The 24,679-nt window shown below is 37.9% G+C and overlaps 2 protein-coding genes across 3 annotated transcripts; one reads left to right on the forward strand and one right to left on the reverse strand.

The window, feature by feature from the left end:
- The first annotated feature begins 7,424 nt into the window (after nt 1-7,424).
- map3k14a (mitogen-activated protein kinase kinase kinase 14a) lies at nt 7,425-19,264 on the forward strand. 2 transcript variants are annotated; one of them, XM_062438106.1, is made up of 16 exons: nt 7,425-7,451; nt 12,725-12,994; nt 13,083-13,155; nt 13,253-13,475; nt 13,859-14,239; nt 14,384-14,518; nt 14,620-14,749; nt 15,184-15,312; nt 16,615-16,719; nt 16,817-16,974; nt 17,094-17,244; nt 17,391-17,696; nt 17,787-17,896; nt 18,336-18,474; nt 18,592-18,692; nt 18,799-19,264. In XM_062438106.1, exons 2-16 carry the CDS (start codon nt 12,739-12,741, stop codon nt 18,958-18,960), a joined length of 2,559 nt encoding a protein of 852 aa, XP_062294090.1. In that variant the 5' UTR covers nt 7,425-7,451; nt 12,725-12,738; the 3' UTR covers nt 18,961-19,264. The 2 variants fall into 2 exon arrangements, with proteins under 2 accessions (XP_062294090.1, XP_062294089.1); XM_062438105.1 differs by lacking the exon at nt 7,425-7,451 and adding an exon at nt 10,950-11,211.
- A 1,070-nt stretch (nt 19,265-20,334) lies between these two features.
- Nucleotides 20,335-24,023, reverse strand: LOC133999211 (apoptosis regulator BAX-like). Its single transcript, XM_062438400.1, has 6 exons — nt 23,993-24,023; nt 23,247-23,295; nt 22,608-22,766; nt 22,357-22,492; nt 21,772-21,876; nt 20,335-21,673 (listed from the first exon to the last, which is right to left on the reverse strand). Exons 1-6 carry the CDS (start codon nt 24,021-24,023, stop codon nt 21,575-21,577), a joined length of 579 nt encoding a protein of 192 aa, XP_062294384.1. The 3' UTR covers nt 20,335-21,574.
- Between the last annotated feature and the right edge of the window lie 656 nt (nt 24,024-24,679).

The following is a 24,679-nucleotide window of genomic DNA, read 5'->3' on the forward strand; positions in this document are numbered from 1 at the left end:
GGTGGATTAGGGTAGTGTGGGACACTTTTTGCAATTCTGACTTGTTTACCCTATTTTCATATGAATCCAATACATCATATCAACACCTAATATCATTATGAAAGATGTTTCATTATTAAATCAGAAGATAATTTGTAGATTTGTAATCTGGGACACTGGCTTAGAAATACTTTTATTTATACAAAGCAGCCTCATCTGCCAAAACATTCTGAAATGTGCGTACCCATATTTGGTCATTTAATTTAGTAGGCTTACAATTTTTTGGATAAAAAACTAGCAGTATGTATGTTCACATGTGTAATTGTAAACACTGAGTTTAAAGTTATTACGGATGAAATAATTATGAAATTGGGGAGAGTAGGAATACAGTTCCTGATAAAATGGAGGAAGCGTCTTACAACAGTGTTTCCCAATGTATTTTGAGAGATGGTGGGTGGACCTCTAGGGCAGCGGTGTCAAACTCATTTTAGTTCAAGGGCCACATACAACCCAATTTGATCTCAAGTGGGCCAGACCAGTAAAACCATTGCACAATAATGTCCAAATAATGTATAATATATATATTATAACTTTGCTATAACAATACGATCTATTAAAGAAAACAAATGAACAGCCTGAGATGTCTCAAGTAACATGAGACATTTCAACAATATTATGTCTTAGTTTTTGACAGATTATTTAACACAGAAGCTGCTGATTGATGTTCAATATAGGAATGTTATAAATATGTAAATATGATCAAAATATGTATTCATTGTTTCTTCAGATAACTGTATTCTGGCCGGGGGGGGGGGGGGGGGGGGGAGGACCTCGGAGGAAGCAGAAAAAATAGAATTAGTTTTCTGCAATTTTTTTCATACTTTGCAAAGTTGTCCAGTGGGCCGGATTGAATCCCTTGGCGGGCAGAACCTGCCCTCTAGGGGAGTCTGGGGGCACATTTTTTAAGTCAAATGCATCATTCTAGTGCACTCTGAGAGTGAAATTAAGAGGTTATATCTATAAAACTTTAAACAAAAATTGTGCTATAAACTATTTTGTGCTTTAGTACAGACATGTTTGGCTCACTATGAAACCGGGGTGGCACAAATTAGACAATGGCGGGCTACCACATTCTATATAATTAATGGGAAACACTGATACAATATAATGATTTGATTTGATTTTAATTTATTATTGTGTCATGCACAAAGACACCACGAAAAAGAAACAAAAAAGAACAGACCAGATACTAGATACAGGTAATGCTAAACAAATAAACCATCCAGATGTTTTTTTCCCAAGCTTTAGAGACAAAAGTAGCCAACTTATAAACATTAAAATTAAACACCCACTCCATTCTGTCATCATCAGAGCACCAAAACATTTCTGGATGTTGAACAGACATTTCAATAATTATCAATGTTCTTAGCTCATCATAAAAAAGGAAAATACAGAAGAAGATGTGATTCATTTTCAACTTTTCCAAGTTCACACAGTTTACATAACCTGTCGTCCTCTTGAATATTTTTAAATCTGCAAACTTCAAGGTTTAGGGAAGGATTCCTATTCTCAGCTGTGCTACTAAAGGACCTTTGGCTTCTTGTTAAGTTTGCTGTAACACATTGCCTATAAAAAGTATTCACCCCCTTGGACGTTTTCCCCTTTTATTGCTTTTATAAATGGAATCATGGTCAATATAATTTGGCTTTTAAAAGAAAAAGAATTTACAAAAGACAACTCTTTAATGTCAAAGTGAAAACAGATTTCTACAAAGTCAATTAATTAAATAAATATAATGTAAAATAGGTGATGAATTGTGAAATATTCACCCCCTTAAAAGTGACTGCCCTTATTCAATAGAGGTCCAGCCAATTACTGCTAGTATTCTCAAAAATAGTGAAATGAGGATCACCTGAGTGCAGTGATTGTGTCTCAAGTGATTGTAGTATAAAGACACCTGTATCTGGAAGGTCCAGTTACTGTTTAACCAGTATTCCTTACTACAATTACACCACCAAGACAAAAGAACACTCCAAGAAACTCCAAGAAAAGGTTAATGAAAACTACAAGTGAGGGGATGGATAGAAAACTAATTCCAAGTCACTGAACATCCCCTGGAGTTCGGTTAAATCCATCATTAAGAAATGGAAGGAGTATGTGTAAATCTGCCTTAGAGCAAGCCATCCTCAAAAACTGAGTGACCATGCAAGAAGGAGACTGATGAAGGAGGCCACAAACACACCTGTGAGTACTCTGAAGGAGTTAAAAGCTTCAGGAGCTGAGGTGGGAGAGACTCTGCATACAACAACTGTTGCTTTATGTGAGAGTGTCAAAGAGAAAGCCATGGTTGAAGAAAACTCATATTAAATCTTGACTATAGAGTTCCCCCAAAGGCATGTGGAAACTCCGAGGTCAACTGGAAGAAGGTTCTTTGGTCTGATGAGACCAAAATGGGGCTTTTTGGCCTCCAGACTAGACGCTAAGTTTGGCGGACACCAAACACTGCACATCACCACAAACACACCATCCCCACCGTGAAGCATGATGGTCGCAGCATCCTGCTGTGGGGATGCTTCTCAGCAGCAGGACCTGGGAGGCTTGTAAAGGTAGAGGGTAAAATGAATACAGCAAAATATAGGGAAATCCTGGAGGACAATCTGATTCAGTCTGCAAGAGAACTGCGGCATGGGAGAAGATTTTTTTTTCCAGCAAGACAATTAAACGAAGCATACAGTGATACCTACACAGAAATGGTTTAAAGACAACAAGGTGAATGTTCTGGAGTGGCCTGGACAAAGCCAGACCTCAATTCAATAGAGAGTTTGTTGCTGGACTTGAAAAACACTGTTTAAGTCTGATCCTCTTGCAACCTGACAGAGTTTGAGCAGTTTTGCAAAGAATAATGGAGTAAAATTGCCGTGTCCAGATGTGTAAGCCTGATTGAGATCTATCCACACAGACTCAGTGCTGTGATTGCAGCCAAAGGTGCATCTACTAAATACTGACTTGAAAGGGGTGAATATTTATGCAATCACTTATTTTACATTATATATATTTAAATTAATTGACATTACTTTGTAGAAATCTGTTTTCACTTTGACATTAAAGAGTTGTTTTTTGTTTAAAAAAAAAAAAAAAATTAAAAATCCTAATTATATTGAACATGATTCAATTTAAAAAGCAATAAAAAGGGAAAACACGTAAGGGCATGAATACTTTTTATAGGCACTGTATGATTCAGGGCCATAACTGTGCTTGATTTGAATGTATGTTCGTAATTTGGGCTTTAATTTGGGCATTAATTTGGCCTCAAATACAAGAAGTAGCTTTGTTCTAATTGTGGTGATACAACATGATACATTATCACTATACATATATTTTAACCCAACTTCCTAAAAAATAGCATATATTTCTTTAGCCCATGGAGAGCTGTGTGATTTAAACACTGCATATTAGGTAATGAGGAACTCTTTACCCACAGAACTAAATACCTATGACTGGGAACATTTTAAAAACTCAAAATGAAACCGACTTTAAAGAAGGATCAGTCATATCAGTCATGTAGTGATGAGTGATTTAGTGTTTGTTGTTTTGTGTAGCTTTTATGGTAGCCTATGTTAGTTTGTGAGTTGTATTTTGTGATGCTTTAAGTTCAGGGGCGGAGCTATGGATTTAGGGGATGCACCTCTCAAAAGCCCCAAAATAAGTATTTTTTTCTGAACAGTGACTTTAACCAGCTGCTGACTGAATCTGACAACAGTTGTGATTAAGAGTGAAACTTCTGAAGACATTTCAGTTGAGGCAGTGTTAATGAGTGAAACGCAATTAAAAATGTTATAATTAATATCAAATATATTATAAATGTAATATTTTTTTGTTTTCCTTTTGATTTAATTCCTCATTGTTGTTTATTTATTTGTTTATTTCTATGTGCATTGTTTAAAAAAAATTGTTGATAAGGACCAGACTAATGTTTGAAGTAGGCATACAAGGCAGTAATATTAAATTCTGCACATGTAAAAAATTGGCCCCTGCTTTGTATGAACTTTTTTGTTGAATTTGGGTTGTAATGTGTACATATATTGCTGAGTTTTGTGTTGTGTGTTTAAACTTATGCTTTGTGCAGTTGTATATGTATTTTACAAGCCCATAAGTGCATACTATATGCAGTTTTGTTGCTGTGTGTTGTAGAGGGCCCATGTTTCAAAAAACTAAAAAATAATATATTACACAATATGTTGCATATGCCAACCAAAATGTATGATAACTATTTCTGGATGATAAGTCCTTGATAATTTTGCAATTTACAAGTATTCTATCAATTTCCAGTTTATTTTAGTTTAGTTTAGTCATTACTGAGGACACTGTTTGCTTGTTGGATGCTCTTTCTTAAGAAATTGAGTTTCAGGTCTGAAATGTTTTTTCTGCAGTAAAATGAGGGAGTTTGCTCATCAGTTGATCCACCCCTAACATTTCTCGATGCTAAATAAGTTCAAATGTGCCTATTCAAACAGGAGCTACATTTTACTCGTTGACCTGGGAGACCAGACCAACTGTGATGGTATCACTGTAAGAGGATGAATCCCCTCTGAACTAATATAGTCCATCTAACATCTAAGATATATGCCTAGATTTACAATCCATATACAAGTAGACCTAAGTTAAGTTAAATAGTAAGTAAGTTACAGGTGAGTTGGTCAAAAGACGCCAGTGTCTTGATTAAAGAAATCAGAAAGGTCTGATATGCCTTTTGATGTCAAGTCTGATAGTCCAGTGTTCCTGATCAGGACAGGGAGGTCAGGATTCTGTAAAATTGGTGATTGCAAAGAAATAAAAATGGATAGGTTTAAATATTGTATTTTTTTGTTCGTTGTTTATATCCTTCCATACCAGAATTGTGTTATGAATGATTAGAGTTTCTAGTTAAAGATTTTCAGAGTTATACATAAATCAAAGGGATTTGTGTGATCTTGAGTTGCAAGCAAATTATTCAAGATCAATTTATGAGGATTCTTGTCTATCCAGGAACCAACTAATCATATTTTTAATTTGGGGCTGACCAGTAATAAAATTGTAGGTCTGGCAGGGAGGCTCCCCTTAACTCTTTTGGTTTCATGAACATAGAGAATTTTACTCTTTCATGTTTGTTATTCCATATATATTTAGATATGTGGGCATTTTTGTATTTGAAAAAGGCAGCTGTGAGATAGTGTGAGGGAGTTTCTGGAATAAGTAGTTTAAGCAGGGTAGGATCTTTAATGCATTGACTCTTTTGTGAAGTGAAGCCAGTAAAGGTGACCATCTTGACAAATCCTCCTTGACTTTTTGTATTAATGAGGAGCAGTTTGATTGGAAAAGGTTGTAAAGAAAACTTCCGTTTTCAAATCATTTGAATATTTCAAAAATGTCTTTCTTCTGCCCACATGTAGCTGCTTCTGCTTTTTTTGCAAACTGAAGTCATGAAAAAATACTTTCATTTCTTGTTTTCATAATTTGTGTTCCAAACAAGTGCTTTCAACCAAATGGTTGAGTGAAATCATCTCTTCTGCTTGCTTTTTTCAAACTAAATATTTCTATGGTAAGGTTTCCTTTAATTTGAGAATCTTTTGGCTTTTGTTTACACGAGTGTCACAATATGGAGATATCCTGGGATTTTGCTGGTCTTGAACCAGATCATCAATATCCTCTTTGGTATCCACTCACACATGAAACAGACACAGAACATTGCTGGATGAAGCTGATTGAGGGTCTCAGTATCACAATTTCAAATCTGCTTTTAGTCTAGCTGTCATACAGTGCTGGTGGACTAACTTGGCAAAGGTTGTTCATATAAAACCCTGGTAGGTACTAGTGCAAATTAGATGAATTATGTTCTTATGTTAACTTTTTGTTCAGATTTTGTGGAGATTTGCACATGTTTTTGGAACCTACACTGAACCTTCGGTTAAAAAGTCAGGATCCCTGTAGTCAGGATCCCTGTATGGGATAGGATCCCTGTATGTTTACACATACAGGGACTTTGACTCCAGCTTCTGGTTTCTGTCAACGCACTTACACAGTTACAAAGTTCCAAGAAAAATGCTCAGGGAAACAGACATACAGCCAGAACAAGGACAACAAACCTTAATATGTACCTACTATATGCAGGTCTGCTAATTGTATACAAATTGTATAAGGGTGTGTAAAAGTACAAGGAGTGCTGATTAGTACAAGTGGTTATGTACTACAAAATTATCAAAAGTTGTATGGGTGTGAATGGAAATGCCAAAAACAGTCGCTCTTTTTTCCCTCTTGGTGGCATCACCTACTATGGGGTATCAGGGACACGAAGAAGTATATGATGTACCTTGAGTTTTTAAATATACTTTATTAAATTTGTACACAGGGAGAACTCATACACAAAAGTAAAAGCCATGTTTTCAATAAAATAATACTTCTAAAAAATAATAGGCTACATCATTAAATAATCAACAAAAATACAGAGTATACATCTACAATGTTAAAGACACTACTCAGTACCATTATTAATTATATTTAATTAGACTACTGTTAATTACCTGAGATGGGACATTAATCCGCCTAAATATGTGCTGTAGCCTACAATTGAAATAGTAGTTTCAGTCAGTAGTTTATAACTCCATCTTGTGGTATATATGTGCCAATACAGCTACCCCCATTAGAAACATAAAACATACTGCACTATTGAACTATTTAGCCTGATCACCTTGGTAAAAACCCATTTGGCTTTATTAAAGTAGCCTATATGAAAGGTAACGTTACACATACGAAACTGATCATGAATAAGAGGGTGGACTGGGACAGGAAACACATTTTGAAAAAGAAAGAAAGAAAGAAAGAAAGAAAGAAAGAAAGAAAGAAAGAAAGAAAGAAAGAAAGGTTGCATCAATTAAAAAGTAAAGACAGCAAGATGAAAGACCGAATATCGCAATTTTAAAATTTAACATGGGATTAAAAGGGGAAAAGCAATACAGACAACATACAGCCTACATTCAATTAACCTTAGTTTTCTTTTAAATTTGTGACCTATTTGACGCCAGGATGTTACATGCATTTGTGCATTTTACCACAACTCTGTGGCTTGAAATATCACTTCTGTTTTCACACCTCACGACCATTTCCTGATGTGCATCTGCACGGAGGTGCTTGCAACGCCGCGTTTTTCTGTTTTACAAACAGGAACAATTCATATTTCACCTCCAAATTAAAAGTATAATTAAAAAATATTACGATACAAAAAAATAAACGATACACATATATCAAAACAGTCAACAAATGACAATAATAGCACCGAATTGACTCGGCATCAGGTAATTTTGCATGAATGTATTGTAAAAAAAAAAAAAAAAGTTAAATGAACACTAGTATTTTGAAATGCATAACCGGAAATCACTGTTTGGTGTTCTGGTCACTGTTACAGACCTCCACCGCCACCGGGGCCGACGCCTAGATCTGTAAGTGAATAATTTACTGTATATTAACCATAAAATGAATTTGTTTAGCCGGGAAAATAGTCTTATGAAGTCAATCTTTACCCTTGTCTTCGAGAGAACAATTTATTGTCTCTTTTTTATAGACTTAACAAGATGTACACTTCGGCCCAAGTTTGAAATGGCGTGGCTAGAAGGAAGTTATTATTTTAATACACGGATATGCACTCTCAAACAATTAAACGGCCATATGTTATGTATTAATAGGATATGTATTTACATATCGAGACAATAGCTGATAACAACTAAAGTCAGAAGTATAAAACATAGATATTACGCTGGTTTTACTGGAAGTTTAGCGATTATGTCATCAAAAGTTATTCAAAACCGCACATACGCCTATTGAATCCAGCTGTGTATGATTAAAACAACTTCTGTACTCCAAGTTATACTTTTTCAGTGCCAATGCTGACTATTGTGGGATGCTTTTGACTGTCATGGAAGCCATATGAAAGGACTTCCATACATTAGAGTATTTCTAAGACAAAGAAATAAGCCCTGAAATCTCTGAATAAGGAGGAAATTTAGGGCTATACCCATATACAGTATATATAAAGGTGTGATATATGCATATATCATTATAACTTCACAACTAGTATCTTAATTATAATAAAAGTTGCTATTATGTTAATGTCAGGTATTGAATGTTATATGCCATTATTACCTCTTATCTGCTGTATTGAAATATTAAACATTAGGCCATTGCAACCTCATATTTACCAGATGGGATACTTTACATTAGTTACATTCACAGATATTGTTTAACATGGTCCCAGTTCTGGTGCTTCTTCCACACTGCACAGCAACATGCAGGACCTTTGTTGGCTTTGAGTCAAACTCCTGGCCTGCATTTACTGCTAGGGAGCACTGGCCTGGGTCCATCTTTGAATGAGAAACCAATGGTGTCCTGTCAGTCCAAATGTCCTTTTTCTCCTTTCCTGTACATAATAGAAAGAAAGTGCTGAAAGGAAGTGCTATAAATCTGTTCACAATGTACATAGTCTTTATAAAAAGTAGTACTTGCCTTGGATTTGTGTATCACTCATGTAACTGCTAAGTGAATTTTCAGCCCTCTTAAGTTTTTATTTAGTACATTTTTGATTAGTTTTCTGCATTAAAAAAACATAAGGAAAACATATGGCACAATATTCTGATATTCACAATAGTGATATTGGAGGCGATGCTTGCTTTGGATGAATTTTCAGTTAGTACATTGACTGTATGGCTGCATCCAAAAATGTTTCATCATCAATCAATCTGGAGATTATTTCCTCAATAAGTCAATTATTCTCTCTGTCTGTAATAAGTAAAATGAAGTTGCCCATTATAATTTAAAGTTCAAACTGACATCTTTTTGGTCTCACCAACAATTGAAAACCCAAAGATATTCACTTTACCTTGAAATAAAACAAAGAAAAACACCAACATGAAACAAGCTGTGATATCGTCTCCTACATTTTTTGACCTAATGGAGAATTGCTGCAGATCATCATCGTTTTCATTCATTTCATTTTCAAATGCCCACAATGAATTTACCGATTATCGGCTGAATGAAAGCAAGTTGCAGCACACATTGTTGTGAGTAGTGATTAAGTGAAAGGAAAAAGGGAAGCTGACAGAAGCAACACAGGAGGTGTGACGATTGCATGCAGGCCCTTTCTCAGATGCTCCGTGTAGTTCAGGCGCGGGACGTTTTCCTAACACAGCCTGCGTTTCCCTGAAGGAATGCTTGGCTGTGTGTATTCAGGTTGAGTCCCTTTTCACCGTCCTTACTAAAGGCTTTGGAATTTCATTAATCTGTGTGGGTGTACAGCAGCGGGTCAGCTCGATATAGCCACCATCTCTGCAAAATTACAGTGCAACAGCCCTGCAAGAACTTCTGTCTTTGTGAAGCTTATGTTGATTTAAGATTGTGTGACTGAGCTGTTGGTCCAGCTTGATTTGTAAATTTGAAGGCAGCAGTCCGGGGTTGTCTTGTATTGAATCAAATTTCGTATTGAAACAATCCTGTAAGTAAATCCTGTAAAATAAGTTTATCAAAAGAAAAACACTATTTTGATAGCTGATCAATCTTCAAAGTCATGTTTTCTTGCAAAAGTGCCAAACATTCATTGCTACAAGTTTCTCAGTTGTGAGGATCTCTGTGTTACAATCACTGCAAATTAAACATATTTGGATTTAACACTGTTGGTCAGACAAAACGAAAAATTTAAAGATGTCCATTTTTGACATGTTATAGACCAAACCATTAATTGAGAAATCAACCGGCAGCTTAATCGTTGATGAAAATAATCCTTAGTTGCAGCCCTAAATCCATTACATCATATTTCATATGCTTGGTGTATCTTTTTATTGAGATTTGAGATGTAAGAGCTCTCTGTGTTCAGCCATGTTAATACTCGTAATCCAGGTCTTGTTCTATTGATTGAAAATGAATCACTGCTGCTGGAAACATGAAACATGACTTCTTTTTTTTCTCCATGTAAAATTCAAAAGTTTAAAATGAGTCGGCAGCTGTAATAAAGTAGCAAAAACCTAAACTCACGACAACGTCCACATTCCTATTTAAAACTGTTTTTCTAAGACATTGTCGTCATGACATTAAACAGTTTCCTTATCGCAAAGGAGGCAGTAAACAAGTGCTTGCTTGGTTTTTGGCAGAGCCCCTCAAGTGGTATTCTGAATTTCCTGTGTTCTCTACCAGTTTTTATATGAGTAAATTAGTTTTTTTGCTTCTGCACAGAAAAGCAAGTGAGATTATTTCAGATAGATATAGAAGACCAACCTTTTCCCACTCTGTCACCTCAGCATTGAATAACAGCTCATACGCTCACTCCAAATTCTCTTACTGACAAATAGTTTCCAGGAGAAAATCCTCATGAGGTCAGATAACAGATAGTCAGTTTTTCATTTATTTATTTTAGTAGAAGAGAGTGAGTAGTTTCCTTATTTCTAGCTGTTGTCATTAGTTTTTTTTATCATATGACATGGTGTGTGAAGTGTGTAGGTTGTGACATGACTTTGACAGGCTCTTATGCAGAATATTAGCTGGCTACAACAGGCCACATGCTCATTAGGATATCAGAGCAGCTAAAAGGTTACAAAAATCTACACATTTCATTTCATATTGTGGGTGATTGCAGACAGAGTACCTCTTCTTTAAAAAGGCACTTAGCAACCATTTGACGGACATGATAATATGATCAACATGACAGTTCTGCAATGTTTCGACTTAATTTAAATTGTCTGCTTTTAATTTTGACTTTGACGTTATGCTGGAATGACACAATCCATCATTTCCTCTTGGAGGAAAACTTGATGATATCTTGATGGGTGCAGGCCCAATTGTGTTCTGCCTGTATCACAGTTCAAAGTGCTGTCAGTCATACAAAGCATAACTAAACATGTTATCCTTTTATTCGAGGTAGAGGGAAGAGCAAGCAAGCCAGCCCTGTTGGAGAGAGCAGAGGGGGGGGGGGAGAATATGGGGAAGCGGAGATGCATTTCCCATAAGTCACTGTCAGCCAGCTCCTCCCCCCAGTTGGCTGAGAGCCAGCATCAAGCAGAGCAGAGAAGTGCGGCAGGGACTGAGCAGAGAGGGAGAATCAGAGCACGGAGGACGAGGCAGACTTAACGCCGAGCGCCTAGTTTTGCTAATGTAGATGACAGGTTGTACAGAGCGGATACGCGAGAGAGAGACAGCAGATCAGATTGGCATCTGTCGGTATGTCTACACGCCCCTCTGCCTCACACACACAACAAGTTGTTTTTGTGGTGATGTTTATTGCAGTGGGTTTTTTCTCTATTTCCTTTCCACGTAAATTCATTCGGGGTGTGGTGTTGCCGTGCTCTCAGAGTACCGGCAGTGTCTTAAGAAGGAAGTGACAATTGACTTTGCTTTGTTCTACACACTGTTTGTCTTGAGTGCATGAAGTCGGCACACAAGGTAAAGACACTGCTAAAGCCTAAACTTTTACATTAGGTTTAATTGAAATTTAAGTACGTGATGTCAGGTTTTCGTTAGAGTTAGTATTGTCTTGTTGAAGATCTCAGTATTAACCCTGGTATGATCTATCAAGAATATCTATGCATATGTGCAGAAGAAGTCAGAACTGAGTGACAGGGAGAAGTTGTGGTTATGTGCAATCGATACACTGATGCAACAAGTTGCAACTGTGGTCCTTATTCTCAGTTTGTGTCTTTCAAACTGCATTTAATGCAAATAATAAGTGTGTGTGAGTGTGCTGATTTTACAGTCACACGTGTTTTGACAGTTGTGACCTCTAAGCTGACGGTCAGCCATGCAAACCTTTATTGGAAATTCAACCTCGCCATGCATAATGTGCTGTAGTGTACTTCCTCTTGACTGAAACAGAGTACTTGCTTTCAACGACACAGTTGCAACTGTCAAAACAAGGCCAGGGTTGAATTTCCGGTCTCATCTGCCCACTGCAAACTTTCAAAGTTTCAGTACATTTCCGATGCTTGAGATCATTCTGATACTGGCACAGTCAAATAAATAGAAGAAGCAGATTCTAATATTTAACCACAGGAAAAGAAAAATGTCTTATCATTGTTGCATTGGAGTGGATGCACATTTCTGTGGAGAAGAGTAAAGATCTTGTCGTGAAGATGACAAAATAAAAATTTCTGGCCTGGAAATACATACAAAACATTCAGAATTGCAATAAAGATCAAAGGAGTAAAACCAAGCAAATATAAATCAATAGATACACTTGTCTTAAAGAAAAAAGGGATATACAGATATACAGTACGTACTTGGTTGTCATGAGTCAGTTTTTCTTGTATAAGCTGATAGTAAACTCCTTTGTTATATTATGGGGAAGCGGTTTTCACAAGAATAAAGTTAAAGGTCACTCTCTAGTGATGGCAGGCAGTTTTTGTGTAACAACCTTGAAAGTGACAAATTGGCATTTCAGTTCCACAGTAAAATAAAAACATATTTAAACTTGCTGTCATTTAAAAAGTCTCAGGAAACACAGCCAATATGTCAGTCAATGACACTAATCTACAAACATTTGATTTGATATAGCTAGCCAGTTTGCAGCCCCAGACATTATTTGTTATTGCAACTTTATTGCAACTACATTATTTACTTACTTATTTGACCAATATTGTCATTGAAAACAAGATTTTCTTGACTTGGCAGCATACCTGGCCAATACAAGTTTATAGACACTTTGCTTACAAATGCTTATGATGTTCTTTCTTTCAAGATCCAACAGATGAAATGGCGGTGAGGCAGAGGATTTTCAATTCTACCGCACCTTTCTCCGGGTCACCCCAGGCTGAGCTGAAGGGGTCATACTCAGCCTGCTCGACCACGGACCAGGAGATGGAGGAGGAGGAGGAGGAGGGGAAGGACAAAAAAATTGACTACAGGCCCCATTACAACTTTCGAATAAATAAATTGATGACACATGGGACTGCAGAGCAAATTGGAGAAGCGCCACTCAAGACCTCAAGCTTCATTGCCCAGGCTGAATGTAATTATGCCCTTTAGATATTTTATAATAAATCAAATAAATGTGCCAGAACAGTGAAAGTTCAACATTAACACTGTGCTCTCCCCAGGTGAAACTCAGGACCAGTTTAGTCCATCTGGCTCTGGACGTTTTTACGTTACCAGCAAGTGTTTCACCAACAGGTATTAGATTACAACATTGTCTTCATTTCACTCCTCATATTTGTGTTTTTTTATTGCCATATATGGAATTCACACTGTTACCGTACTTTTCCCTCAGTTCTCTCTCTGAACACAACAACGTGGCGTGCCCAACCACAGCGTCCGTCCAGGAGCTGAGCAGCTCATCGACACAGCTCACCCCAAAAAAGAAGACCCGGAAGAGACAAAAGCGCAAGGGGAAGAAAAAATTGGAGAAGAAGAAGGAGAAGCAACGACACAGACATCGAGTGCCCTCTGGGGTCCCTGAACAGGAGAGTGGAGTTTCTCTGGTCCGGATCTTGGTAAGAACTCTTGATTGTTCTGTTTATCCAAATGAGTCTTGTAAATAAACATATTCACAGTGAGGAAAAGCTATTAAAACCACTGTTAACAAGTTAGTCTGTGCATGCTATACTCTCATATTCTTAAAAGAGCTGAGAGTGTTTGCAGTGTTTTTCTTGTGAATCATCTTCAAGGACAATTTGCCACATTCTTTGGCAGTCTGAAGCTCAATCTCTAGACGCCGGCATGCAAACACTAACCTTCTTGTGTTGTGGAAGTGAATCACTGGATTCTAACAAAGCCGCATCTCATGGCCTTGAACATTCAACCCCTGAGCAAACACACCTGAGAATGTAAACATCTTGTAGTCTGATTGACCGTGTTTTTTATTTGTCCCCTGTAGGAAGAGTCATCTCTTGGAGAGACAAGCGACCCCAGTTCTTCTTGCTGTAGCAGCATTGAAAGATCAGAGGAGCAGGACAGAGGGCGTCCTCTCTACAGCAGACTCTACAACCCAGGGTCCAGCTGCTCTCCTCTGGTCTGGAGCAACAAAGTCTGTGGCACCGTCTCCAGTGTCCACTCCTATGTGGACGACAGCGACTCCCTCAGCAGTGTGGGAGACTGTTCGCTGGCTTTAGCTGGCCTCAGGGGCCATGTCAGCCAGGGGGAGCGGTGCTACGCAGGCCCCATTTTCAAAGAGGTGGAGAGGGAAGCAAGAGAGAACGAAGATGATTTTTCAGCACATGATTCTGACTGCAATGAGGGATTAATCTTTGACAACAATGTATGTTCTGCTTTCTTTTCTATTTGTCTGAATAGTCTTTATTCAATCTTTATTCATATCTTATTCTGAGTTTTATTTATAAAGCATCAAATCATAACAAAAGTAATCTCAAGGCACTAACTTGTTACTCTCTTGTCTTATCAGAAAATCCAGCCTGTTGACTCGGAATACAAGGAAGGAAGGGAGTACGTCCTCCCACAGTTTATTAAGGAAGGCTCCTATGGCGAAGTACACAGTGCTCAAGATGTCAACACTGGCTTCAAATTTGCTGTCAAGAAGGTAACACAGAGCATATCCCCCTCTTTGTTCTTTCTTCAGTGCCTAGTTCAGAGTGTTTTTGTGTTATTGCTTACTGTTTTTTTCCCTTTCTTTCCTCACAGGTCGCCCTGAAGATGTTTAACAGTGAGGAGGTGGGTGCGTGGAGTGCCCTCAGATCTCCCCGCGTGTTGGAACTCTTTGGAGTGGTCAGAGAGGGGCCTAATGTTTTCTTCTTGATGGACCACAAAGCTGGTAAACAAGCCTCTTTTATGCCTTTTACACACAGCAAAATCTCTCAGTACTCACTGCTGCTGTTGAGATGGAGCGTAACATGTGATGAATTGAGTGCAAACAGATGTACAGTAGGTACAACATGAGGATAATGAAGTGTTCAGAAATACGAATGTGATTAGCATCGAGATGTGGGAGTGGGTGGTTCTGGGATGCTAGAAATGACTGGTGAGCTCCCTTGAAGTCTCACAGTCCAAATTACACCAAACATCTGGGATGGAAGACGCCAGCTTGATAAACATAGTGACACACCTTCAAGTTTTTTCCTGTCATCAAAGTTAGGTTTCTTCACAGGCCATAACAGCAGACGGAAAAGTTGAATCAGATGGAGCGTATTGGTAAATATTAACAAGGCATAGTCATTGTCCGGGTCTGACCTTATTTTGTTATTCCAGGATCTCTTGGACAGCTGATAGTGGAGCGGGGACGACTGCAAGAGGACCTAAGTCTCCACTACCACTCACAGGTTTTAGCAGCGCTGGAGTACCTGGTGAAGAAAAAAGTCGCTCATCTAGATATAAAAGGTATACTTTGCTATGGTCTGTTTTGGCAATTTATTTTTCTTAAATATACAGAGTGGCACATCTGACTAATATTCTAAGTTTTAGTTAAGTTACTGATCTAAAAAAAAAATCAAAACATGAGAATGAATGCTCTGTTGAAAGTAGATTTTAGTATCTTGTAACTGTATCCTTTCACCACATGGTAGCAGATCCATTATAATAGATTTATAAAGAGATACAGTTTTACAACAGTTTGGCCTGAACCTGTTCAACCATCATTAGCTTTTTAAAGGTATGGAAGAGAGAAAGATCACTGATTTTGTATGTTGTTTTTATACAGCCCACTACCTCAAAGTTTGATCGGATATGAGCGTCAACCGGTTATCTAAAATGCCAGTGTTAGGACAAAAATATTAACATATGAGACTACACCTAAACACATGCATCAGATATTGGCAACAGCCCATAAACACTTTCAAGATTAATTGTAAGACCGATCAAAGTGGCACAATAGTAATAACAGCAAAACAAAATGTGTCAGCTTGACTTTTACTTGTTGTGGTACCTGGTGGAAAACAAAAACAGTAAGTAGTAAGTCAGATTTTTTCATTAGTTCTCATCGGAGGATTTTGTGTCTTTTCGTGCAGCTGTTGTGTGGAACACAAGTGTCATAGATACAGTCTAGATTTGATCTTCAGCACCTGTGTTGTGAAACTAGACTACCACAGAGAAGACGGCAAGCTGGGAATTTCCCACAGTGTGACTCACCGCTGCTCTTTAGAAACGGCGCATGTGCACAGAGTAAGGAGAGCGAAACAGAAGGGGGGGGATGGGACGAAGAGCAGGAAGTAGTCAGTGAGAGAACATGGGGAGAATGAGTACAAGGGCAGAGAGAAGGAAAAAGATAAAGTGGGGGGAAAGTAATAAAAACATTTTTTTTAAAGGAAAAACTCAGAGGAACAGAGTTAAACGCAAGCAAAAAACTAACAAAAACTTTGAGGAAGCACAAACAGCATGGTTGTGGCTCAGGCGCCACCTGGTGTTTGTAATGCTCTAGGAATAACAAGGAAATAAAGCCAAATTTCTATCTGCTGTCTGTTTGTTACTAGTCTCTACATTCATTCCACATTAAAGTGTTTTCTAGAGCAGCTGTCCCTCAATGACTTCATATTCATTCCGCTTTATTCTGCTCCTTTGTCTGTGGGCTGTTTTATGTCTGTGCAGCTGCTCTGTTTCTAATTATGTCATCCATAAACTCCACTGTACAAGTACTGAGCAGTGTTGAGATTAATGCAATGGATTGAATCTGCTTGTGTCCCACAGCTGACAACGTGTTACTGTCGGAGGACGGTAGAGACACTTTCCTGTGTGACTTTGGACATGCAGAGAGACTTGACAATCAGGGACAGAGCCTCAGTGGGTCCAAAGGTAAAAAACGGTCACTTCAGCCATTCCGTTATTAAGAGGTGTAACGTATCCACTTTCGTGTCTTAATTGACTGTTTTCCCAATGTAATTCAATGCAGATCTGAAAGGCACAGAGACCCACATGGCCCCTGAAATTGTGAAAGGGGAACCCCGTGGAGCCAAAGCAGATGTGTGGAGCAGCTGCTGTATGTTACTGCACATGCTCAATGGGTGTCAACCTTGGACGCGATACTACACCTGTATACTTTACCTGAAGGTATCCTTCCCAGAGACCCACAGACCACTAAACCCTGCTGTTTAATTACGCATGTTCTAGTATGATCTTCACTGTATTCACATCAGACCCTGATTGAGTTCATTTTGTGATCGTTACAGATTGCTAATGAGCCTCCTCCTCTGAGAGAGATCCCACCCGACTGTAGCCCTCTTACGGCTGAAGTTATCAAGGCAGGGCTCCAGAAGGATCCAGTTAAAAGAGCATCAGTGTTTGACCTCAAAGAAAAAACAGACAGAGCTCTGAAAGAAGGTAACACAAGCTGCACTGCATTTTTTCCTTGTCTAAGTTTATATATATATATATATATATATATATATATATATATAGGTATGTATAAATGCCAGTAATGCATTAACACTTACAGTTTGTAACATATTGTATTTGTGTGATTGCAGTTGGAGGACTCACCAGCCCAGTGAAGAGACCCTACACAGAGCCACTGTATATTGCCAACAAGCCTCCTGACTTGACTTGCAGTGTTAACTCTGTTGATGAAGAACATCAAGAGTCTGTTGACAACGTTATAACAGCTCGGAGGAGTGTGAAGGAGGGGGATGTCGATGATGAGGAAGAGGAAGAGGAGGAGGCTGATTCTGATAAGCCAGAGCAAGGGAAACCTCTCAGTCAACACAGGCTTATTTCTGAGCCAAATCACAAGAGCACCACTGTGTCTGAACTTGAGTTACGTAAACTGGAGACAGGTGAGGTTTCACTCAGTTTTCTGCTTATTTTTCTTGTGTCAAATTGCACTGTACGTTTCAACTCCTCATTGGTTTTCTGTTTGTGTGCAGATTTCTACATGTACAGTCTGTCCCAGCTTCATTCTCCTGAGAAGCAGGAGCAACTCCTGTCTTGTCTCAGCAGTGACCCTTATTCTAATCGGGAGCCATGGGACAAAAAGGTACACCAAAGTTTATGATAGAGTACATCTATGAATTACTCTGAAGTTCTTGCAGTGAGAGTAGGAACAGATGAATACAGTTATACAGTTATTTTCAATCCAGCCCCAAATCATCACATTGTCTTATTGCTATATTTGTTTGGCTATTATACATCCCAATTTTGACCAATTTGACCCAATTTTCTACCAAAGGAAACCTTTTTTGTGGAACCAGTCCCAATTTTTGAGACACCTACACTTGCAAATTGGATATTAAAGCTAATTTTTAACTTAGGGTTAAGATCAGAAACATCCATGCTTAATGGTTTGCCATGTCCAAATTGTGAAACTATTCTGAAATGGGGCCCATGTATACAACGAGTTTTGGGGATGTTCATCCACTTAGGACAAAGTATTTATAAACTTACTATTCTATCTTGTTTTTTTACCCAATTTTTAGGACTCTGGCCGCTGGTCCCTGAGCCCAGGAGATGACTTCAGCTCTGGTGTCTTTTCCTACAACAGTCAGCCGGATGGGCAAGATTTCAGTATGGATTGGCTGGTTCACACTCAATTACCACGACCCTGCTGTTTTGAAGGTGACATAAATAAAACATTCATGTCCCTCCTGTCTAAAACTAGTTAATATGGTACCAAATTGTAATGTGATTCGTTTTTCTTATGCCATGTGTATCTCTGTTCTGTGATTGGCTCAGGGGTGGATGTCTGCATCCGAGATTTCAACAGGAAAAACATCCGGATCAGAGAGACTCGGCGGGTAAAGGTGGGCCACATCGCCACTGGAATCAGTGATCAGGTGAGACCTAGCAGTCTCAATAAAACAGTTCATTCTGGTTTGTCTCAGGCTCTATAAAGCGCAAGATTGCGTTTGCTTAATGCTAATGTGTGTCTCTTCTTTTCAGATCTCCGAGAGGGTTTTCACTCTTGAGACACAGCAGGGCCAGCACGTCGCTCACGATGAGGAGGTGCAGGAATCCGGGCTGGAGCTCTGCTGTGTTCCTGCTCCAGACTTCAACCCTGCCTGGAGATGGAGGATCAGAGACGGAGTGCTGGAAACAAGATAGAGCCCACAATGCATCTATCAGCTGTCATATTAACTGTTGTACTACTGTTGAAATCTTTGAAATTCTTTCATTTGTCTTGTTGCATTAGAGCCATATTATCACTGAGGTTTAAAAAAAATGTCTTTTTAAACAAACTTGTGTCTTTAAAAGCCATCATGTGTGAAAATTATTTAGCCCTTTGTCTGTTACACGCTCATAACTCATAGCACAGTTCATTTTAACCACTGTGATGTTTACATGTTTTCTTATTGCATGTTTACATTGAGCCATTAAACTGTATAATGAGCCCTACAAAATGTCTGATACATCATTGATGTCACATTCAATTCATTCACAATCAAACCTGTTATATCATCATATTAATTAGCTAGTTCACCTTCCACTCAGTGATATGTTATATACTTAACAAGACAATACAAAGGTAGATCAAAATAGCAGTTGTCATTTCCAGGCTTTGAATGCTGTATTAACACCAGGCTGTGAGCTTAGTCTTTCTGTACATCTGCAGAAAACGTTGATCCCAGCAAGACAACTACAAACCAGATTCTCATTAAATGTAGTTCTCCAATTTCCCCAACTTGTGATGAACTGATGACCTTTGGACTTTCTAACCGTTACAACAGTTTGGTCCTGCTAGTTTTCACTTGAAATATCTTGAAAACGCCTGTAGTGCCCAGATGTCCATGACATTTGCTGTGGATATTCACGAACCCTAGCGATTGAATGTCAGTGGTTTTGTGATGTCCTGACCTTTCCTTGAGCACCACATCAGATAAAAATATCTACTTGTGCACAAGCAATTTGTAGTGGTAAGATCACTGACATTTATAGTAAGGACAGTCATTGTTTGATAGCCTTTTAAGCACTCTGGCTGGGTTCAGGAGGTATAGGATGAAGTAAATTAACATCAATTAACTATACACTGTACCCTGACTGATGTGCATTTACTAATTAACACTGGTGGCTATCACCTGAATGAAAGTACAGCCTGAATGAATCTCTCTGCCAGACTCCACACACAACTAGCTTAACCATTAATGTGTGGACATAAAGCCACAAGGATCCCTGCTACAATGTAGAGATGGCCACAAATGTTACTTATTTTTACAAAGACACACACAACTTTTAAATGCAGAGCCAAGCCCTTTACTTAGACAACCCAATGTCTTATCCTTAAATAGCTCCCACAAGACTAAATTACATTTATTTAAATACTGTTAATGCAGTTAAAATAGCGAAAACATGTTCTGAATGCTGAAGCAGCTCTTGAAATCATGCATTAATTTATATCCAATTATTTTTCATGGTGGTAACACTGTAAAATGTTTAATACATATATGCTTAATACCTTAGTTCATTAGTGAAAATCCAGAGTAAGAGTTAAAAGATTTATTTTTCATAATACAGCAAACATATCACTGCAAATGGATTTTTGGGGGGACTTGAAACAAATTCTGGCTTTGCAAATATGATAGAAAACAGGAGAAAAAATTTGACTATATCAAAGTGACTTCATAGTAAAAAAAACACCAAGGCACTGACAAACAATTAAATGTATAAAACGTCCTTTTCTGCTGAGATAAGATTGCAGTTTGAAAAAATCATGTGAAAAATACAGTACTCTGAATAGTGTAAAAAGTGAGGTAAGTATCTGTGAGTCCAGTGCTTTTTGTCTCTGCAGTGCAACGTCTTTCATAGGTCACAGGAAATGTCAGTTCGTGACACGTGGCTCCGATCGCAGCACAGACAAATATTGATAGGCAGGGTTAATCTTTGTGTGAGCCACATTAAGGTCACAATGCTGGTCAAACTGCAAAATGGCAGCATATGATTTATTGTTTCCCAAAAGAGGAATTCAGATTGTTTACTGTCAAATTGCTGAGGTTCCTATTTTTAAACTGGCCCTTAAAATTATGATTCACTGATTTACAAGGTTATGGTTTTTGAAGTGTGATTTGATTTCATCATCTTCTTGGTAAATCTAATAATTGTTTGAAAAAATGTTTGTAATTTTGTTTTAAACTTGATGGAATGAGACCTCTCTCCATCAAGTTCATTGCCAGCAGATCAATTACAGATTTACACCAGTAATCACTCACAAATACAGATGATGATGCATTCTTAATCATACAGACATGATGAAAAAGAATATATAGAGAGCAAAAAGATGAGAAAAAGTTGAATAGAAACAAAAATATAACTACAATGAAAATAACGCAAAGAGGAAACGTGTCAGTTTGTATACATTTTGACATTTAGGGCAGAAAACAGAATGCATTGACTTTTTTTTAATATGTACCAAGTAAAAAATAAATTACTTAAAATGCATTCCCTGTTCAAGTCTGACAACCTCTCCACCCCCAACCTCCCCCTTACTTCCTTGGCAGCATAGGGATTATGGGTGCGACAGTGCATTAAGTCCAACTCCCAATTCTTAGAAATGAATGGGAGGCAGATGCGAAGAGAACTTCCTTGTATCCAAATGCAAGTTCTTCCTGGTCAACTCGTTCACTATGCCATAGCTTCTTTCTGTTTCCCTGGTCCTCTTCCTGTACCCAGTTCCCCGTTATTGCAGTTACTCTCATCTTTCCTCTGGCGCCTCTTCATATACCCCTCACAATTTGCGAATGACTAGAACAGTGGTGAGGACACCCGCCAAGAAGACGCCCAACGTTTGCCATGTGGGAGTGCCGAAGTGGGAGCGAATGCCTTCCTAAAAGCCAGGAACAGGCATGAATATTAACACGTGTCATAAAAGTTATAAATTTATTAATTATTATTTTGAACTGAAATTGTTATTTAGCTCCTCACCCAGCCGCCTTGGTCCCTGATCCAATTGATCACATGTTCCCGGAGGTAGTCCATGGTCCAAGTGATAATTGTCCTGATGATATCAGGAACATTGGTCACAAGAGCCTAAGAGAGCGTGGAAGGAGGGTGTGTTAGACTTTATTTTACAACACTAGTTCTGTTAGAGCTGCAACAATTGATTAGTTGTCACATATTAAACTAATTGTCAACTATTTTGATAATTGATTTTTGTTTTGGGTCATTTTTCAAGTCCAAACTCTCTTATTCCAGCTTCTAAAATGTGCATATTTTGTGGGGTTTCTTTATTCTTCTATGACAGTGATATTAAAAATGTTTGGGCTGTGGATTGTTGTGTGGACAAACAAAAAGTCACCTTGGGCTTTGGGACACAGGGATCAACATTTTTCACCTTTATCTGACATTTAAACCAACCAAACAACTAATTTAGATAAGATAATCCAACACATTTGATAATGAGAACAAGAAAATGAGGTTGTTTGCTGCAGCTCTAAATTCCATAATACAGCATTTGTCATGCCTTTTTTTTTTGAGTAAAATGGGGTATGAGGAAGCTGCTTCACTCACTTTGATAACGAGTCGACAGGCAAAGTAGAACAGCGCAACGACCCGGCCCCAGTTGAATTTTCCATCTGAGAAGATCTCGATGGCAACTTTCATGAACATGTCTTTCGTTGGACTGAGTGAGGAGCTGTTTATCATACTGGGAAAAACAACATTAAGCAATTACAGACAGTTATTAATGATAAAATCTTGTAAATTCATGATTATTCAGATGTGGAATTAGATGGGACTAACACGCTAGACAAGTAGCCTACCTTTGGAGCTCTGCATTGCTATCCAGCTCATCTCCGATCTGTTGCAGGCACTGAGCGAGCTTTTTGTGGTTTGGGTCACACAGCTCTCCTCCGCCCAGCTGTGCCCTCGTCACTACAGCGCTGTCGTCTCCATGCCGCCGAACACGCTCGAAGATGAAACTACACGGGTGGATGAAGACAGACAATAAGTATGATGTCACTCGTCTGCTCAGTTCAGTAATGAGTGGGGTTGGGTATTATTTAAAAAGTTACAAAACCAGTACCAATCCAAGTACCCTTAAAGTGATACCGATATCAATTGAGTACTTAATACCATACCCAACATGTGAATAGAAGCATTAAATTGCCACTACTCCTCCACATCTAAATGGTTAGATTTTTACACAAATGCATTTGAAAGTCTTCAAATTATTATTTATTAAATACAAAATGCTCAAAATCAGCATGTGGGTCACGACATACATCACAGCAATTGTTCTAACTGTGGGTTCGAAAAGGATCCATTGCAGGTATCATTTAAACGAGGGACGTTTATGATACTACTTGTTATCGATTTATTTCAGTCGATATCTTAAAAGGTATCAAATACTGACACCCAGCCCTAGTAATGAGAGGGCAAGGTGTAAAGTGTGAACTTACTCTTTTAACAAAACAGCTCCTACTTCCAGTATCTGCTCTTTACTATTTCCTGAAAGACAAAGGTCAGTGTTAAATCATCCAAGATACAACGGTTTTACAACTTCAATCTTCTCATATAACACACACATAAATTAATAGTTTGAGCTAATATGACTGTATATCTGAATTTAACCAGCCACACTTAATGAGTTTATTTATATTGAGTTATCTACATTTATAACAATGGGTACAAACAAAAAACAACATTTAAAAACCTATTTGTATCTGTTTTCATATAACAATAACTATAAGGACAGAGACATTTCCTGTAGACAAAGGCAACACATATACATATACTTAAGAGTCTGTTATTCGTTCGCAAACATTAAGTTAATTTGCTGAAGTTTGGCACAGCTGTGGCTACAAAAAAATAATGGACATCAATTTTGACATGTTCGATGTGAAAGGATGTAACATTAGTCTCCTGATGAGTATGTTTCGGTTTTAGTTCAAACAGTATTACTCAAGCACAGTTATTGTTGTCTGGCTCTGACTAAGCTCTCTGTAAAAACACGCCGAGTGACTGCTCGCTAGCCTTTAGCTTCCGTGCTAACTTGAGTTTAGCTAATGTCAGCTGCTAGCGAGCAAAACGAGAAACAACCACACAACAAGAATGAACAGATTAAAGCGCCAAATTATCTTTGTGTACCACACTGTTGTCAACACTGTCAGGGTAAGGTTTAATTTGATAGTATTGCTGTTGCTACCTTTATCGCCTCCTCCCGGGTGTGATGCCATCTTGTTGTCCTGTTTAGATCTGCTGCTTCCGTACAATCATGTGACCACTTTTTTTTTTAAATTTGTTTGTCGCAACTGAAACCGGATGGCGGTAAAAAAAATAAAATAAAAAAAATAAAAAAGGAAAAAAGAAGAAAGAAGGAAAAAAAGATTTGCAGACAATGTTTTTATAACACTAGGAAAGTATAACACCACATGGGAAAATATATCTGGGATATAATGACTTAGTATCTCAAAACAGTGATTTAGTAACTGAAACAAATGACTTAGTATCTCAAAATAATGATTTAGTAACTCAAAATAATGACTGTATCTCAAAATAATGACAAACTATCAAAATAATGACATAATCTCAAAATAATTAGAATCTATTAAAATAATGACTTAGCTATTCAAAATATTGAGAAACTATCTCAAAATAATAATCTTATGACTTACTGTAGTAGTAGCCTATCTCATTATTTTGAAGTACTATCTCATTATTTTGAGGTACTATCTCATTATTTTGAGGTACTATCTCATTATTTTTGAGGTACTATCTCATTATTTTGAGATATTATTTCATTATTTTGAGGTACTATCTCATTATTTTGAGATATTATCTCATTATTTTGAGGTACTATCTCATTATTTTGAGGTACTATCTCATTATTTTG

Source organism: Scomber scombrus, chromosome 18 (genome assembly GCF_963691925.1).
Source record: "Scomber scombrus chromosome 18, fScoSco1.1, whole genome shotgun sequence".
Lineage (NCBI taxonomy): Eukaryota > Metazoa > Chordata > Actinopteri > Scombriformes > Scombridae > Scomber > Scomber scombrus.